Source organism: Pleurodeles waltl, chromosome 3_1 (genome assembly GCF_031143425.1).
Source record: "Pleurodeles waltl isolate 20211129_DDA chromosome 3_1, aPleWal1.hap1.20221129, whole genome shotgun sequence".
In the NCBI taxonomy this organism is placed as follows: domain Eukaryota; kingdom Metazoa; phylum Chordata; class Amphibia; order Caudata; family Salamandridae; genus Pleurodeles; species Pleurodeles waltl.
Window position 1 is genome coordinate 254,676,264 of NC_090440.1, and position 19,457 is coordinate 254,695,720.

At 46.0% G+C, this 19,457-nt stretch overlaps 1 protein-coding gene across 2 annotated transcripts in view; it reads left to right on the forward strand.

Moving 5' to 3' along the window:
* The window catches only part of LOC138284003 (stimulated by retinoic acid gene 6 protein-like), a 489,916-nt gene that overhangs the window by 313,997 nt on the left and 156,462 nt on the right, over window positions 1-19,457 (forward strand). For both annotated transcript variants that reach the window (XM_069222338.1, XM_069222339.1), the window contains exon 8: window positions 66-136. In XM_069222338.1, the coding sequence (XP_069078439.1) occupies window positions 66-136 (71 nt within the window). The remainder of the gene's footprint in view (window positions 1-65; window positions 137-19,457) is intronic.

Genomic DNA, 19,457 nt, shown 5'->3' on the forward strand with positions numbered 1-19,457 from the left:
CCCACTGAGCTATTTTACCAATTAGCTATGCTAATATTAATTCAAGGTCTAAACTCACTTTGTAGGAAGAAGAACCTTTCTTACCGAGCCATCAATACAACTATGTCACAAATCTATTCAAAGCTCAATCTGACACGTAAGTACCTCGCATGAAAAATGTACAAGCAGCACATTTAGCATCATTTTCACATGTTCAGCATTTTTTCAGTTATATTTTCATGCAGCATACACATATGTTTGTGAGTATATATATATATATATATATATACAGTATATATATATATATGTGTATATATATATTTATAGACATATGTATTCACTTAAAAAACAAAGGTTAAAGGGACATTATAGTTAGGCTCACATTTTAAATGTACCAAACCACAGAAATGTACCTGTTATAGTTAGAGTTATCTCAAGTAACTATAACTCATGCCCTAAGGCAACTATAAATTGCGTGCCCGCCATGCACAGTTTTTTCATCAAAAATGGCACTGATATTGTCAATGATGTTAGCAAAGATTTCCTGAGTGCTGTAATTTGTGGGGTAATTAGCAGTGCATGGCAAGGGCGCAAGTTATAGTTACCTTAGAGCACGAGTACGTAATTTTCATTATACGTTATTCCCACCACCATCGCAGATGGCCTTGGGCCAGGCCCTGCAACCAGCTCCTATATCCACCCAACCGGGTGCTGCACACGGCCTTTGGCTGTGTGTAGCAGGGATTGGCCTGGCCAACCCTGCTGCCAAAACCCCTAACCAGCCAACCCCACGTCGCGCACAGTCTTTGGCCATGCGCAGCAGTAGTTGGCTGCAGGTCCTCATGCCCCTCTCCCCTGGCTGACTTCACACATTCCCCGGGCCCAGCCTTTTAAAATGTAATTTTTGGGGAGGAAAGGGGCTACCTGGCCCCTCTCCCCAGGCTGATCTTGTCCCAGGGACACCATCCCCCGAGGGGCAGTCTAAATAATTTTGTTTGGGGCGGGGGGCTGCGTGGCCCCCCCAGGCTGATCTCGGCTGCGGCGACCCCACCACCCAGTGCCCTGGCTAACTATTTCATTTCTTTTGGTGGGGGTGCGGGCCACCTCCTCAGGCCGATCTCAGCTCCAGGGACCCCAAACTCCGGGACCAGGCCATGTTACCTGGGTGTTCCCAAGGGCACCCAGTGACAATGTTGGGGAACCTCGGCAGAGTCTGATGTCCCAGCCGGCTCCCACCTCCTGTGGTAGCTAGCATTGCCGGCAAGTAGCTCCCTCTCTGTGAGAGCAAAGTTTTTCCCTGTTTCCGTGCCTGCATATTGCGGGTCCCCAGTGCCATTATTGGCTCCACAAAGGGCCCTGCACTGCTTTTTATTAATGGGAGGTGGCGATTCCTGGTGCTTTGGTGCCTTCGAGTGGATATATATATCCAGACAGTCCGTTTGTTTGGCTGCTGCAGTGCTCTTTCTCTACAGCTGTGCGAGCTCAAGTGGCAGGACCACACCACTTATAATATCCCGCGTGTTAGTGTCAAGGCATCACTCAACAAGAGTTACACTCTTAAGTCAGGAACATTCTTTGGTTAATTGCACAAAGAGGAATGATGAGTGAAAACACCCAACATGTTTCAGTGCCTCCTGCACCTTTCTCACGGAATACAAGAATAAACGTTTGTCGATGTCTATATTATTTTGTCGTTCCTTTTTTTTTTTTTACTATTTCTGATTGTGCTAAACTACATAAATTACACCACGTGCATTAGTTTGAAAGTGAAAACAAAGTAAATAAAAAAAAAGATACATGTGAATGTGCCTATTTCATTATAATAAGATAAAAGCAGCAAAATGGATGCAGATAGTCACTAGTAAAAGCATACTTTGATTGCTTTCAGCTCCCACCAAGCAAAAGCAAACCGCTATGTCCCGGATGTGGGCACCCGGGACATAGCAGGGGCCATCATTGGCTCCTCAAGGGGGGGGCGTGTGTCCCCCCTCCAATGTTATACAGCCCTTGGGAAAAATTGTGGTCCCTGGGGTTTGGTAGTCCGAAACAGAGGGCTGCCCTGAATTCCAGACCAAGAGACTGGGATAACCTACTCAAAGCTAGACAGTGTTATAAGTCTAAAATTTCAAAGCATAAGATCACTATCAAGGAGGAAGCTTGGAATGGCCTTATCATTGCATGTAAGGAAAGGGACTCCAAAAGATTTGGGGCAACTGTCAATGAAAAGCAGCACCCTACAAATAAAAGTGAGGGTTTGGGCTCAAATATTAGTCCTCAGAGATGGATTGACAATTCTAAGCATATTATTCCTTTGGGAATCCAACACCTGATGGGTTTGATGATATTAGTCCTTCTTTACCCTTAATAGTTAGGTTTTACCTCGATTGATAGCCACTCAAATAAAGCCCCATGACCGGATCGGGTTCCTATGGATATGTATTAAGATAATACTGATCTGTGGGCCACTGCCCTGAATGCTGCAGTTTCCTGTACGATCCCTGCCTCATAGCTCAAGCCAATATTGTCCCAATATTTAAAAAGGGCCTCAGGCAGGATCCCCTCTGTTACAGGCCAACATCACTCCTTGACTCTGTATTCAAGGTAGCAGGTAAAAGGATTTTACACAGGATAGAAGGCTGGATAAAGCAGAATTGAGGCTTGAGTGGGATTCAATATGGTTTCCATGCCTGCTTGACAATGGGCAGGGAAACAGATGAAAAGTCTGCTCCCAGCGGGCGGGAGCAACATTCCTGCTCCAGCCCGCTGGGAGTAGACTTGCTGTTTGTTCTTCCCTGTCAGGAGCTGTCAAAACTCCTGCCAAGCAAGAGCAAACAACTTTGTCCTGGGGGTGGGAGTCTCAGAACATATGAACTGGCCCTGGGGTGAGGCGGTCCCCAAGGCCATTAATTGTATTTGTATTTATATAGCACTTACTACCCCTGATGAGACGTCAAAGCACTTTTTGGTGAGTAGCACGCTACTCCAGAACCCAAAAAGGATTACTGGTAGATTAGTATAGGGAAATATGAGTTAATTAATGTGGCATCTGTCAGTTGGATTGAATAGGATAATAGAGGGACAGAAGAGGGAAGAGTCTAGAAATTGTTATTTGGAAGATCATAGTAATAAGATGAGGTTTGAGATGAATAAAAGGCGAGATTGAGGAGGGAAGAGTACCTAGAAATGGATTATGTAGTCTGTGCTCCACTACTGTACATTTGATATACATTGCATTGGAACATATTCCAAATAAAAAATTGAAGCACGTCAGCAGAGACGGCACGGTGAACGATTAGGCTGACCTACGCTGGAACATTTCTCTAGGAGGAAGAGTTTATTATTATTAAAACACAAGTGTTCAAAATATTATGCACTGAAGTGGAGATCCCTTTGTAGAAACCCAGTGACTACAGGATGCGCGACCAGTCACTCTATGGTCGGGCAATGCTCGTAGAAAGGACTGAAGCGTACATGAGCAAGTTTGGTCAATGATCCCTGGGTCACCTATCAATGGACCCTACTGTGTTCTGGCGTTCACTGAAAAGAGACAAACCTTCCCGTTTCTCCTCCAAGGCAGAAGTTTACAGTGACACTCTGTACAGCCCATGTGCGCCAATTGGCGGGAAAGCGTCACATGAAATTTTCCCTGGGACTTTTTAAAGTGCTCTGTAGAAGTTTCACAGTTGATCCTGAGCTGCTGCATCCATAGTGAATAAGGGCCTTAAGAGCTGCGATCAATGATGGAGAAAAAGGGTGGGCAACCAGCATGGGAAAACTTGAAAGGAAGAAACTAATGGTGACACCAGTTTGTTTTTGTACATTGTTGGTTCTACTCTGGGAGGTGTTGCAAAGCACCCAAACTGGGGGGCAGTCCTCAATGACAGCAAAGTGGTTAAATCCAATCTAGCCCAGGGGAAGGCATCTGGCACTAATCTCATTTTCTAATTAGGAGCGAATAATGCCACTGACACAAGGTGGGATGCCCCAGCTGCCCTCCTGAGAGCTGCAGGTCATTCTCTGCTCAGATATAGTTTTGTTTGCAGGATGCTTGAGGTCCACAAAGAACACATTGCTTGGAGATGTAACCCTTCCGTAAGCGACAAACAATGCAGTAGATACAAATCTCAGAGAAGACATATGCACCAAGATCAGCAGGAGGTGACTTAGAAAGGGAATCAGTTGCTCTGCACACATGCTGGAGGCCAACCCCGCTTAACATTTACAACTGTACATGGATCGGCAAGGCAGAACTGGGGTGCTTGGCAGGTCAGGCTGCCATAATGCAGTGACTGACAAAGGCAGTGTATAGAGCAGAGCAAAATGTCTGTGGAATCGGAAAAGCCCTAACACATAGACCCATGTCAACTCTGCACCAGTATCAGACCACCAGTATCAGACATCTAAGCACTCTCTCATAGCACAGCACTCTCTCAAAGCACATATCTTGGACTGTTGCTTTTTAATATTCGGGTGACTGTCATATGCTCCATTTGAATACCCTGCTTTTCTCTTCTTCTAATGGTTGCAGGAGGGGCGCTGTGTGGCCACCCCTCCCCTTGGAAACATAGGCCTTGCCCCTGGTAGGTAGTGGTCCCCATGGCCATAAATGGCCTGGGGAGGGGTCCCTGCGGACCTGTCCCCCCTTGCTTTACATTGGCCTGCCCCAGGTAGGTGGCTGTCCCCGGGGGCCAAAATCAGCAATGTGGAGAGGGCTGCATTCACAACCCCCTCCAAATATACTAATTAAGATTCGCCCCTGGAATATGGCCCACCCAGGGCTGAAGTAAAAACAAGAACGGGAGACCATGCTTGTTTTTTTCTTAACTTTGCTGACTTATGTGAATCTTCCGTGCTTTTCGTGGCCCCAGCATGGCTCCTGTGGGCTCCCCCCTACAAGGCCAACGTGGTCAAGGTATTCCAACCCTGCACACTTCTCTTTAGTTGGACCTTTTTTTGGGAGCTCAGCTGAATTTGAGTCCCGAAATAGCTGCCAACACTTCCTGGTTGACTGCCAACACTTCCTGGTTGAAGTATTGGCAGCCAGTCAGATCTCAGCATGAAATCTGTTTGATCCATGGGGACCCACGTCCCTAAATGCATACATTTCCTTCTTCTTTAATGACTCAAAAACTACTGAATGGATTTACACCAAATCTCAAAAAGGGATCTTTCTGGACTACCAGCCAGCTTTCTGCCAAATTTGGTGTAATCTCATTCAGCGGTTCAAGATGAAGTTTCTTCCAAAATCTCTATGGGAAATTGCTTGGGGAAAACACATTTTGGAACCCCCCCTTTGTTGGCCCTTCCTTGACAAACATCTCAAAACACTTTTAAGGCAGCAGCTGAAGTGAGAGGCAAACTGGTATTGAAAATTTTGCGAAAGGTGGTCAAACAGTGACAAATTTACTATCAAAACAAAAACTACTTTTTCTATGTAAACTAGGGGCCAGTTTGAAAGAAATGTGGTGCAGCGTCACTTTAGAACTGCAGGGATACGCCGTATTTAGTTTCCACCTGTGCTGGCGCTAAGTTTAGCTGCCAGCCCCAAAGCAGGCATCCTTGCACCATCGTGCAAAATCTTCATTTTCAAATGATTGTTTATGTGCAGGAAGGGACACCTTCCCGCACATAAACAATAATTTCTGGCATTTTTATTTTTCTCTTGCAGAATGCAGCATGCATAGAAAAAGCAAAAAATGAGGAGGAATTAAAGTATTCCTCCTCGTTGAGTCTTGCTAAAGCCACCCCTGGGGTGGCGTTAGATTTTGGCGTTGCCTCAGGTTTACGAAGTTTCATAAATCTGAGACAGCATCAAAATGCAGTGGGTGTTGCTGTGGCACGTCCACAGCAACACCCAGTGCACGCCCCTTCTGCGCACAGTGCTGCGTGGGAAGGGGTCATATTTACAAAGTGGCATTAAGCAAGAATGAAGTTAGGAGAAGGAAGAAGGAAGAAGGGCATAGAGGGGAACAGAAGAGATGAGTGAAAGAGGGAGTGCCAAAAGAAGGATCACAAAGGGATATAAAAGAAGTTTGGATGTGAAAGAAGGCAATGAAGGAAGAGGGGGAACTGGGATAGAGAAAAGGGGAAGAGGGAAAGAAAGAGAAAAAGGAGAGGGACAGGGAAAAGGGAACACAAAGAAATTGTGAGGGAATGGGAGAGGAAACGGTAATGGGGAAAGTGCGAACACAGATGAAAGGAAAAGAGCAGAGAACAGAGGGAAAGAGGAAATGGAAGACAGACGAAAAGAGAGGCGAAAACATGAGAGGTACCCGAGTTTAAGGTGGGAGGAGAAGCATGTTGGCATGATCGGGCACTGAGGAGCAACATGAACGCGTACACAGCTATGATGTACACAATACGGAATATAAGAGGCAGAGCACAACTTTAGTAACACAGCGTAGAATAAAACAACCTAGTGCACATAGAGGAATATCAAAACGTGCATCACTTCATATGCTATTCACGTAACACTGGATAACATTACAGACCACTGCACATGAGGCATTGTAGTATGGAATAGGAACGGTTGGTAGAGAATAGCATAACATTTTGAAGAACGTGGAGAGGGGCGCTTGACTATAAATCTCAGCGAAATTGCATCAGATTGTGGATAGTTAAGAAAACTAACAGGTGGCGCCACCCAGCATCTTCTTCATTTATAGAGAAGGTGCTCTGATGTCCTTTGGTTCTGAAACCTGTGGGTCATGGTGGGTGGGTTCCTTATAGCAGCCATTGACACAGGACAGACACTAAACATTTCAATTTGAACATCTATGCACGTAAAGCATGCGTACATGCACCTGAAGTGTTCCAATATGAGTACACAATGATGTTTCATGACTGCATAAAACCGTGTCCGCTCAGGTCCCTGCTCAGAAAAGAGCCCAACAACTGTTGAAGTGAAAGGTCATAGAGTAGCTACAAGTGTGACAGTGAGACAAAAATGGAAAGGAATTGGTGATAATAGAAGAACGAACTCCAAGTCTGTGAAACGTCGTGGTCTGTGGCACGCCTGAAGGCCACTGGCCTGTCCACCTTAAGTTTAGTCAACTCTCGAACAAAGGAAGCATGCGGACCGGAAGTGGGGTTGGTCATATGAGGATGCCTAAGAGCACTGTCAGAGAATAGCTAACTAATTTATGTTAACCGTGCTTCTGAAAATTCTGTGTATGCAGCTTTTCGTTGGGTTTGATACCGTATGTTGGTCAGCAGGGAGGGGATGCATGTATGTGGTGATAGTAAGAATTGTTAATTACAGTTTGTACACCCACCCTATCCTTTTCTGCTGTTGCCTAACAGCTCACTTTTCCGCAATATGCAGACATCTGCAAGTATAATCATCTACTCGAAGACGGTGGTGATTAAGCAACCAAAGGAGTGTACCTCCATAATGCTCTTACGGAAGTAAAATTTCAAGGGCAGAATTTAAGAAAAGTGGCACTGCATTTCTTGCGCCCCTTAGTGCCCCCCAATAGCCACCATGTGTGTGCTGTATTTAATATACAGCGCACCATGGCGCAGGGTAGGGACAATTGATGTACTGTGCAGAATTAGCACTAACATGTTGGCGCAAATCTTGCAGAGTACATAGAGGCCCTTTGAAAACAATGTTGTGCCCCCTTTTAACGCCTGCTCTGTGTAGGAGTTAAAAATAGCCACTAAAAATGGAGGCGTGGAATCTATGAGATTCCACGGCACCATTTTTGCGATTCGCCCAAATGGGGTAACAACCTCCTGTGCATACATTATGCCTGACTCAGGCATAATGTGGCGCAAGGGGTTACAAAGTAGCACAATTCATGAATTGCACCACTTTGTAAATATGGTGTGGGAAATTTGGCCTCATTGGGCCACATTAGCATCATAAAAAATTACGCTAATGTGGTGCAAGAAGGCACTAGGCCCTCTTAAATCTGGGCTTAATGTCTCGAGAGAGAGGTCCTTGTTAATAGTCGCAGTTGTTCAGGGACACGATACAGTGCCGCCAACAGAAGCCAAATTGTGAAGAGGCTTGGGAGAATGCTTTGTTTATAGCAGCAGTTGGTGGGAGATATAGTGACTGCACCCACGAACCCACTACGTGAGTCAGCAGTTCTAACTAACCCCTGCACAAATTCACAATACCTACAACAGCTTGCCATTTGAGACCTAAAAATACACTAGCTCGCGCATGACCGTTGCATTGTGAGACGTAGGAAAACAACTCTTCTGTCCCTCCCACCTCAGCGTTTAGGGCCATATTTATACTTTTCGATGCACAACTGCGCCAACGCAGTTGTGCGTCCAAAAATCTAACGCCGACTAACGCCATTCTGAAGCGCCATGCGGGCGCCGTATTTATTCAATGACGTTAGCCGGCATTAGCCGGCGGAGCTGCCTGGTGTGCGTAAAAAAAAAAGACTTACACCAGGCAGCGCCGGCGTAGGGGAATATGGAGCTTGGGCGTCAAAAAATGGGGCAAGTCAGGCTGAGGCAAAATTTTCGCCTCAACCCGATTTGCGCCATTTTTTTTTACTCCCAACCCCCATTGAAATGACTCCTGTCTTAGCAAAGACAGGAGTCATGCCCCCTTGCCCAATGGCCATGCCCAGGGGACTTATGTCCCCTGGGCTTGGTCATTGGGCATAGTGGCATGTAGGGGGGCACAAATCAGGCCCCCCTATGCCCCAAAAAAAAAAAATATATATATACTTACCTGAACTTACCTTAAGTTCCCTGGGATGGGTCCCTCCATCCTTGGGCGTCCTCCTGGGGTGGGCAAGGGTGGCAGGGGGTGTCCCTGGGGGCATGGGAGGGCACCTCTGGGCTCCTTCCGAGCCCACAGGTCCCTTAACGCCTGCCCTGACCAGGCGCTAAAAAACAACTCAAAAGCGGCTGGACGTCATTTTTTTTGACCCGCCCACTCCCGGGCGTCATTTTTGCCCCGGAGTATAAATACGGCGCACATGCCTCGGAGTCATTTTTTAGAAGGGAACGCCTACCTTGCATATCATTAACGCAAAGTAGGTGTCCACGCAAAAAAATGACGCAAACTCCATGAACTTTGGCGCTAGACGCGTCTAACGCCAGAGTATAAATATGGAGTTTGTTTTACGTCGAATTTGCGTTAAAAAAAACGACGCAAATCCGGCGCAAACAGAGTATAAATATGGCCCTTAGTCTTTTGTTCATATTTCTAAGGCCTGACGGTATTAGTCGGCCATATCATTGTAGTCATGTGTGTTAAGCAATCTTTATAACCTGAGTGCCAACCATGACCATGATAAAATAGGGGAAAGTCCCAGGGTTAAGAAGGACTCATGGGAGGAAGGGATTATGACATAGCAGAGACATGAACAGCTTGTAGGGATAGGGGTTGGTTAATGCAAGTCTATGTTGGAAAATGAGATAAAACAGGAACCGCAAGAGCAGAAGATTCATTGATTGTGTTTAGGAGACAGCTGAAAACGTAGCTTTATCCACCCCGCTATACACAATGAAAGTGAGAACATTAATTAAGAGGAAAGGGTGCAAAATAATTTCGACCATTTAAATCCAAGCTATCTAATGGTGGAAGGTAGATCGCCCTTAACCCCTTCGCTGCCAGGCCTTTTCCCCCTCAGGTGCCAGGCCTTTTTTTGGCTATTTGGGGCAGGGCGAGCTTAGGCCCTCATAAATTTTTGTCCAAATAAGCTACCCATGCCAAATTTGTGTCCTTTTTCTCCATCATCCTAGGGATTCTAGCAGTACCCAGCCTTTGTGGGTTTCCTTGAAGGAGGCTAAGAAATTGGACAAAATACAGTGAAAATTTCGTTTTAAAAAGAAAATGGGAAAAAAGGGTTGCAGAAAAAGGCTTGTGTTTTTTCCCCTGAAAATGGCATCAACAACGGGTTTGCGGTGCTAAAATCATCAGCTTCCTAGCTTTCACGAACAGGCAGACTTGAATCAGAAAACCCAATTTTTCAACACAATTTTGGCATTTTACTGGGACATACCCCATTTTAACGAGTTTTTGTGCTTTCAGCCTCCTTCCAGTCAGTGACGGATATGGGTATGAAACCAATGCTGGATCCCAGAAACCTAAACATTTATAAAAAGTAGACAACATTTTGAATTCAGCAAGGGGTCATTTCTGTAGATCCGACAAGGGTTTCCTACAGAAAGTAACAAATAAAATAAAAAAATATTGAAATTGAGTTAAAAAAAACAGCCATTTTTCTCTACGTTTTACTTTGTAACTTTTTCCTGCGATGTCAGATTCTTTAAAGCAATATACCGTTACGTCTGCTGCACTCTTCTGGTTGCCGGGATATATAGGGCTTGTAGGTTCATCAAGAACCATAGGTACCCAGAGCCAGGAAATGAGCTGCACCTTGCAGTGGGTTTTCATTCTATACCGGGTATACAGCAACTCATTTGCTGAAATATAAAGAGTGAAATCTGGGTATCAAGAAAACCTTTTGTATTTCCAAAATGGGCACAAGATAAGGTGTTGAGGAGCAGTGGTCATTTGCACATCTCTGAATTCCGGGGTGCCCATACTAGCATGTGACTTACAGGACATTTCTCAAATTGACATCATTTTTACACACCCTCTTATATTTTGAAGGAAAAAATGTAGGGAAAGATAAGGGGCAATAACACTTGTTTTGCTAATCTATGTTCCCCCATGTCTCCCGATAAAAATTATACCTCACTTGTGTGGGTAGGCCTAGCACCTGCAACAGGAAATGCCCCAAAACACAACGTGGACACATCACATTTTCCCAAAGAAAACCGAGGTGTTTTTTTCAAAGTGCCTACCTGTGGATTTTGGCCTCTAGCTCAGTCAGCACCTAGGGAAACCTATCAAACCTGTGCATTTTTTAAAACTAGTAACCTAGAGGAATCCAAGATAGGGTGACTTGTGGGGCTCTCACCAGGTTCTGTTACCCAGAATCCTTTGCAAACCTCACAATTTGGCTAACGAAACACTTTTTCCTCACATTTCGGTGACAGAAAGTTATGGAATTTGAGAGGAGCCACAAATTTCCTTCCACCCAGCGTTCCCCCAAGTTTACTGATAAAAATGATACCTCACTTGTGTAGGTAGGCCTAGTGTCCGCAACAGGAAATGCCACAAAACACAACGTGGTCACATCACATTTTTCCAAAGAAAACAGAGGTGTTTTTTGCAAAGTGCCTACCTTTGGATTTTGGCCTCTAGCTCAGCCGGCACCTAGGGAAACCTACCAAACCTGTGCATTTGTGAAAACTAGAGACCTAGGGGAATCCAAGATGGGGTGACTTCTGGGGCTCTCACCAGGTTCTGTTATCCAGAATCCTTTGCAAACCTCAAACTTTGGCTAAAAAAACACCTTTTCCTCACATTTCGGTGACAGAAAGATCTGGAATCTGAGAGGAGCCACAAATTTCCTCCCACCCAGCGTTCCCCTAAGTCTCCCGATAAAAATGATACCTCACTTGTGTGGGTAGGCCTAGTGCCTGTGACAGGAAATGCCCGAAAACATAACGTGGACACATCACATTGTTCCACAGAAAACAGAGGTGTTTTTTGCAAAGTGCCTACCTGTGGATTTTGGCCTCTAGCTCAGCCAGCACCTAGGGAAACCTACCAAACCTGTGCATTTTTGAAAACTTGAGACCTAGGGGAATCCAAGATGGGGTGACTTGTGGGGCTCTCACCAGGTTCTGTTACCCAGAATTGTTTGCAAACCTCAAAATGTGGCTAAAAAACACCTTTTCCTCACATTTAGGTGACAGAAAGTTCTGGAATCTGAGAGGAGCCACAAATTTGTACCCAGCGTTCCCCCACATCTCCGGATAAAAATGATACCTCATTTGTGTGGGTGGGCCAGGTGCCTGCACCAGAAAAATGCCAAAAAACTTTAGAGATTGAGGGGATAGCATAGCGAATTGATAAGCACATATATTTCTTTTATACAACTTTAGAATGACTCTGCTTTGGGGACCCACACAATTGAGGTGTCATTTTACTTGGGAGGCTGAGGGGAACGCTGGGGAGTAGGAATTTTGTGCTGGAGCAGTGATCCTACAAAGAAAAGTCACGAAAATATGCTTTGTTAAGCAAATGTTGAGGTTTGCAGAGGAGTCTGGATAAGAAACTAACATTGTGAAAAGAAACGCACTTAGGTTATGTGAAAAAGAACCCTCACCCACCAACGAAGTTGGTGGCATGCTTTCTCATTGGGGTCCCACCTGAGACACCTAGAATGTCACAAGTGTACTGCGACGTCTGATTACAGCAGAGCAGGTTTTGTCATTTTTACCACACATACTGGTTGGATTTGGTACAAGGGTGAGTGATGGTTGAGTAGATCAAATTTTATTAACAAGAGATTTCATAAAAGTGAAATGCACTGTTGTTAGAAATGGGGTCGATGGTTGACAGTCAGGTTACCCCCTGTTCAAGCAAGGACCCTCACTCTAGTCAGGGTAAAAGAGAATCACCCTCAGCTAACCCCTGCTTACCACCTTGGTAGCTTGGCAGAGCAGTAGGCTTAACTTCAGAATGCTAGGTGTAAAGTATTTGTACCAACACACACAGGGCCTGATTCTAACTTTGGAGGACGGTGTTAAACCGTCCCAAAAGTGGCGGATATACCACCTACCGTATTACGAGTTCCATAGGATATAATGGACTCGTAATACGGTAGGTGGTATATCCGCCACTTTTGGGACGGTTTAACACCGTCCTCCAAAGTTAGAATCAGGCCCACAGTAACTTAATGAAAACACTACAAAATGACACAACACAGGTTAAGAAAAATAGGAAATATTTATCTAAACAAAACAAGACCAAAACAACAAAACTCCACAATACACAAGTCAAGTTATTAATAAAAATGCGAAAAGGGTATTTATGTAGTTTTGAACATACTCTAACATTGTTAGAGAGAAAAAGTACAGTGAGTGCTTCAAAAATAACCCCCGCATGGGCGAGTGTGCATCAAAAAGGACTTGCAAAGCGTTGATTCTCCTCACAAGCGGGATCTTGAGTCGTTTCTCCTTTCGCCGGGTTGGGGCGCGTCGTTTCTTCGCTCTGCAGGAGAGCCATGCGTCGATCCGGTCAGCACTCATGGGTCCGGGCAGGCCTTGCATTGTTTTTCCACGCCCAGCAGTACTTGAGTCGGAAATCCAGCCGCACGATGATCCGAAAACCCTGCAGCTCGGGTTGTGATCCCCCAGCCTCCATCAGCGATGCTGTGCATCGTATCTCCTGCTACGTGCATTGATTCTTCGGTCATGTTTCCTGAGAGTGTCGATTCTCAGCTGCGGAGCTGGCGGCGCATCGTTTCTTCAGCTGCAGATCGGAGTCCCGTCGATCTTTTCCCCACACGGCACTCTGCGCGTGGATTTCCTTGTCTTTAGGCTGCCAGCTTCTCCTTTCAGGTTCCCAGGAACTGGATGGGCACAACAGGGCAGAGTAGGAGTCTCTCCAGAGACTCCAGGTGCTGGCAGAGCAAAGTCTTTGCTGTCCCTGAAACTTCAAACAACAGGAGGCAAGCTCTAAATCAAACCCTTGCAGACTTCTTCTCAAGATGGAAGGCACACAAAGTCCAGTCTTTGCCCTCTTACTCTGGCAGAAGCAGCAACTGCAAGATAGCTCCACAAAGCACAGTCACATGCAGGGCAGCTCTTCTTCCTCAGCTCTTTAGCTCTTCTCCAGGCAGAGGTTCCTCTTGTTTCCAGAAGGGTTTCTAAAGTCTGTGGTTTTGGGTGCCCTTCTTATAACCAATTTCTCCTTTGAAGTAGGCCTACTTCAAAGTAAAGTCTCTTTTGAATGTGAAATCCTGCCATGCCCAGGCCAGGCCCCAGACACTCACCAGGGTGTTGGAGACTGCATTGTGTGAGGGCAGGCACAGCCCTTTCAGGTGTGAGTGAACACTCCTCCTCTCCCTCCTAGCACAGATGGCTCATCAGGAAATGCAGACTACACCCCAGCTTCCTTTGTGTCGCTGTCTAGTGTGAGGTGCAACCAGCCCAACTGTCAAACTGACCCAGACAGGGAATCCACAACCAGGCAGAGTCACAGAAATGGTATTAGCAAGAAAATGCTCACTTTCTAAAAGTGGCATTTTCAAACACACAATCTTAAAATCAACTTTACTAAAAGATGTATTTCTAAATTGTGAGCTCAGAGACCCCAAACTCTAAATGTCCATCCGCTCCCAAAGGGAATCAACACTTTAATGAGATTTAAAGGTAGCCCCCATGTTAACCTATGAGAGGGACAGGCCTTGCAACAGTGAAAAACAAATTTAGCAATATTTCACTGTCAGGACATATACAACACATTACTATATGTCCTACCTTAACCATACACTCCACCCTGCCCTTGGGGCTACCTAGGGCCTACCTTAGTGGTGTCTGACATGTAAGAAAAGGGAAGGTTTAGGCCTGGCAAGTGGGTACACTTGCCAAGTCGAATTTACAGTTAAAGACTGCACACACAGACACTGCAGTGGCAGGTCTGAGAAATTATTACAGAGCTACTTATGTGGGTTGCAGCATTTGATTTACAGGCCCTGGGCATCTCTAGTGCACTCTACTAGGGTCGTACTATTAAACCAAATATTCCAATCATGGATAAACCAATCAACAATGCAATTTACAGAGAGAGCATATGCACTTTAGCACTGGTTAGCAGTAGTAAAGTGCTCTGAGTTTAAAAGCCAACAGCAACAGGTCAGAAAAATAGGAGGCAGGTGGCAAAAAGATTGAGGATGACCCTGCATAAGCAAAAAAGTCCAACAACTGTTAATAACTGAAAGGCCAAAAAACTGAACCAATGACTCACAGCTCATGAGCTGTAAAGCCGCGTCAAGGCACCAACTGTTTTACAGTCCATTCACACACCTTTAATACATGACATGCACAAGACCATTCACGCCGCCAGCCACGGGCCCAGCACATTACCACACTCGTATCGACAGACAGCGCCACTCAAGGGCCCATCACTTACATACGCCCACATTCCTGATACAGCAATCACACTAGCTGATGGGAGTGTGTGGACTGATGTTTGGCTGGCACCACCAGCCAAGCGCCACCTCACGCACACCGTCAGCCGAGTGCCACCTCAAGAACACCACCAGACAAGCACCGCCCCACGCACACCGCCAGTCAAGCGCCACACCACCAGACAAGCACCACCCCACGCAAACCACCAGCCAAGTGCCATCCCACACACACCACCAGCCAATCACCATACCATGCACACTGTCAGCCAAGCACCACCCCACACACACCACGGGCCAAGAGCCACCCCACGCACACCGCCATCACTTTTTCTTTGTTTATAAAACACAAAGAAAACACTAACTAATTATAAAATAAGTACAAAACTACAAACACAAAAGCTCTAACAAAATACATGACAGTAATGCCAACCGTAAAACTGAACATATGAAAATATAAAATAGGCAGTTTACGCTCACAGCATTTCCCTAAAATTTGTCTTCGTGTGGTATTTCCTGAAACAGCCGGCCACACACAGCCCAGGCTTTGAAGGACAATTGGGGCAGTACATCCGGCTCTCCATCCGGATACCTCTTCGGGCACATACTCTACATTTCTTAGTGGGCAAGTCTTTTTTGGGAGTGGGAGGAATGTGATCTGGAAAGTGGCGATCTTTCAATCTAGCCACATCCTCCACCACTGCTACTCTAGGATCTCTTGCCTGTTCCACCACAATAAGGCTCTCTATCACTGACTCCTTAAATTTAACAAATTTCATCCTTGACTCAGGTGAAGAATCCTTGAACACAATAAAAGCATTAAAAGTTGCCAAATGAAATAAATGTAGGGCCAACTTTTTATACCACACGTAAGACTTACGAAGAGCAGTGTAAGGTTCCAACCTCTGATCTACTGTATCAACACCACCCATGTGCCTATTATAGTCCAAAATGCACGCAGGTTTGAGCACTTCGGCAACCTGACCCCAAACAGTCACAGGGGAAGTACTCTCATCATGGATGGTAGATAGCATGTACACATCCCTCCTGTCTGAAAATTTCAGAGCCAGCAGCTTATTATTCTGCAAGGCACTGCACTGCCCCCTCTCAAGTTTTTTTACAGACAAGCTCCCTTGGATTGCCTTTCCGGTTAGAACGGATTGTGCCACAAGCAACAGTGTGCACTCTAAATAACTTCTTGAACAACTGCACTCCAGTGTAGAAATTATCTACCAGCAAATGGTGATCTTTGCTAAACAGTCGTCTACCAAGTTCCCACACAATTGTCTCGCTAACTCCAAAAGTGGGTGGACAACCAGGAGTGTCAATACTGGAATCCCTACCAGTGTAGACCCGGAAATTATACATGTATCCTGTACTACTTTCTGACAGCATATACAATTTAATTCCATACTGTGCCCTCTTACTAGGAATGTACTGCTTAAAAACTAAACGCCCCTTGGAAAGGACCAAAGACTCGTCCACACTTATCTCTTTGCCTGGAACATAGACCTCTGAAAACCGATCTACAAAATGATTAAGGACAGGCCTAATCTTAAAAAGACGGTCACAATCAGGGTGATTTTGTGGCAAGGCTAAAGCATTGTCTACAAAATGCAGCATACGAAGAAGAAGCAAATAACTATTACGTCTCATAGTTGCAGGAAATATAGCCGTTGCCATCAAGGGACTAGTAGACCAATAAGAAGCCAGTGACAGCTTCCTTATCAACCCCATCAAAATAGTAAAACCTAAAAACTTTTTCATCTCTTCCAGATATGTGGGAACCCACTGAGTAGCTCTAGACTGAGGCCTAAGTCTGGCAGCATTGTCTCTCAAATATTGCTCCGCATACAAATTAGTCTGCTTCACAATCTCATCCAAAAATACATTGTCTATAAACAAATAAAAGAAATTGACAGGCAAAATGTTTCCCTATTGACTCTACACCCTAGGAGACCAGTAAATGCAGGTAACTGTGGCAGCTCCAAGTTTGGGGCAATCCAGGTTTCAGGTCTTCTACTAGGAAACCCTTCAGCCCCAGGCTGCTGCACTCTTGGCACATCAATGTCCTCCTCTAAAACAGGTCCTTCATCTGCACTGAGAGTGGCTTCCTCATCAGAAGAATCCTCTTGGACAGAAAACTCACTCCCAGAATCTTTCACTTCCTCCTCTGCCTCAGATGCAGAGTCAGTCTCATAATCATGGTCAGAAGACGACTCAAAAAGCATGCCAACAACCTGCTGAGCGGTCTGTCTGCGGCTAGCCATGATCCTTTCTAACAACAAATGGATTGCCAACAACAACCAGCACTAAAATAAGTAATAAACAAAGAGTAGCTTTATCACAAAGAGTTATGTACTAAAAAACTATACCACTCACTTGCCTGAAAAAGCTACTCACCAGCAACTACTCTGCACAGACACAGCAATCACCAATGATATCCCACTAAAAGACAAAAGAAAAATGAAAATTAGACATATGACAACACAAATATAATTGTGCTCAAATCTAAGGACAATTTCACACACAATCCTGCATTTAGTACACCACCTACGAACATGTCATTCATGCATGTCAACGATACTCCTTTGGAGTAAATTGCTTTTACTTACCTAAAACATGCAACTATGCAAACCGCAGGACAACTACTGCCAAAACTGCAAGGATCCACAGAAAAGGAAGCAAAAGCTTTGAACTACAACAAAAAGAAGAAAAAAACTGTTATAATCAGAAATAAAAAAACTTTGCCTGTTAGCAAATGCCCCGACACCAAGAACTTAGAAATTGCCCCTGGTGCCTAAGTGGCTTCTGCCCCCCTTGGGGGCAGATGGGCCTAAAAAAATAGGCCGATCTGCCCCCAAGGGGGGCAGAAATGGGCAACAGCTCTGTACCCTGTTTGGGGGGGGGGTGATCCGTGCCAAAGGGGGCAAAAGGGGGCACCTGCAGCACAAAAAAACTAAGGGGAACAAAAAAAATAAAACCCTCACGTCTTGGTGGCTTCTTAGACCTAAAAAAAATAGCCAGATCTGCTCTCAATGGGAGCAGATATGGCCATCAGTAATGTGCCTCCCTTTGTGGAGCGGCGCTTGCCAAAGGGGACCCCCCACACAAAACACACACACGAGATCCTTGGTGCCTAAGTGGATTCTGCCCCCCTTGGGGTCAAATGGGCCTAAAAAAATAGGCCAATCTGCCCCCAAGGGGGGCAGAAATTTCCAACAGCTCTGTGCCCCCTTCAGGGGGCGACCCTTGTCAAAAGGGGCACCCCCAGCACACAAAAAAACAAAGGAACCATAAAACAAATATCTCTGATATCTCAGTGTTTTCTGCCCCCCTTGGGGGTAGATAGGCCTAAAAAAAATAGCCCGATCTGTCCCAAGGGGAGCAGATATGTCCATCAGTAATGTGCCTCCCTTTGGGGAGTGACCCTTGCCAAAGGGGCCATCCCCCCCACACAAAACACACACACAGGATCCCTGGTGCCTAAGTGGATTCTGCCCCCCTTGGGGGCAGATGGGCGTTTAAAAAATGGCAGAAATGGCCAACAGCTCTGTGCCCCCTTTAGGGGGCGACCCTTGCCAAAGGGGGCAAAAGGGGACACCCCAGCACAAAACAAAAAAAGGGGAACAAAAAATAAATCCCTTGCGTATTGGTGGTTTCTTCCCAAATAGACCCATCTACCCCCAAGGGGGTCAGAAATGGGCAATAATAATTTCTCCCCCTTTGGGGGGGGGCGGCCCTTGCCCAAGGGGTGCCCCCAAACACTGAAAAGACACACCACACAATCCCTGGGGCCTAGTGGATTTCGACCCCCCCGGGGGCGAGATCGGCCAAAAACATTGCTGATCTAGTCCGAGGGGGGGCGAAATATATACAAAAATATTGCCCCCGGGCAGCAACCCTTGCCTAAGGGGTCGCTGCCCAAATACTTCAATAAAATAAATCCCTGGTGGTCTAGTGGGTTTCGACACCCCTTGGGAACAGAGCGGGCGAAAAAACGGCCGATCTGCCCCCGAGGGGCCGAAACAGGATTTAAAATTTCTCCTCAGGGAAGCGACCCTTGCCCAAGGGGTCGCTCCCCTAAATAAAACTAAAAGGAAATCCCTGGTGCCTAGTGGGGATTCCTGCTCCACGATCGTGGGCCCCGTCCGCGATCGTGGAGCAGGAATCCACTGAAAACAGGCACAGGGGAAAAGGAAAAACTCTTTTCTTTCCCCCTGTGTCTGTTTTCCCACCAAAACCCCCAAAAGGAGAGAGACTTGCCTGAAGAAGTCCTCTCCTGCAGACGAGCTGGAAGCATATGGCTTCCAGCGTGTCCTGGGCAGCTTCTGATGACGTCGGCGTGCTGTGAGCGTGTTGATGTCTTCAGATTGCTGAGGGGGGTGTCGGGGTGGAAAGGGAAGCAATTCCCCTTCCATCCCCTAGTGGGAGGTGTGTGAGGGAGGCCCACAGGGAAGCGCTAGCACTCCCCCTGTGGGCGGGGTGCAGGACGAGCTGGTCTCGTCCAGGGCA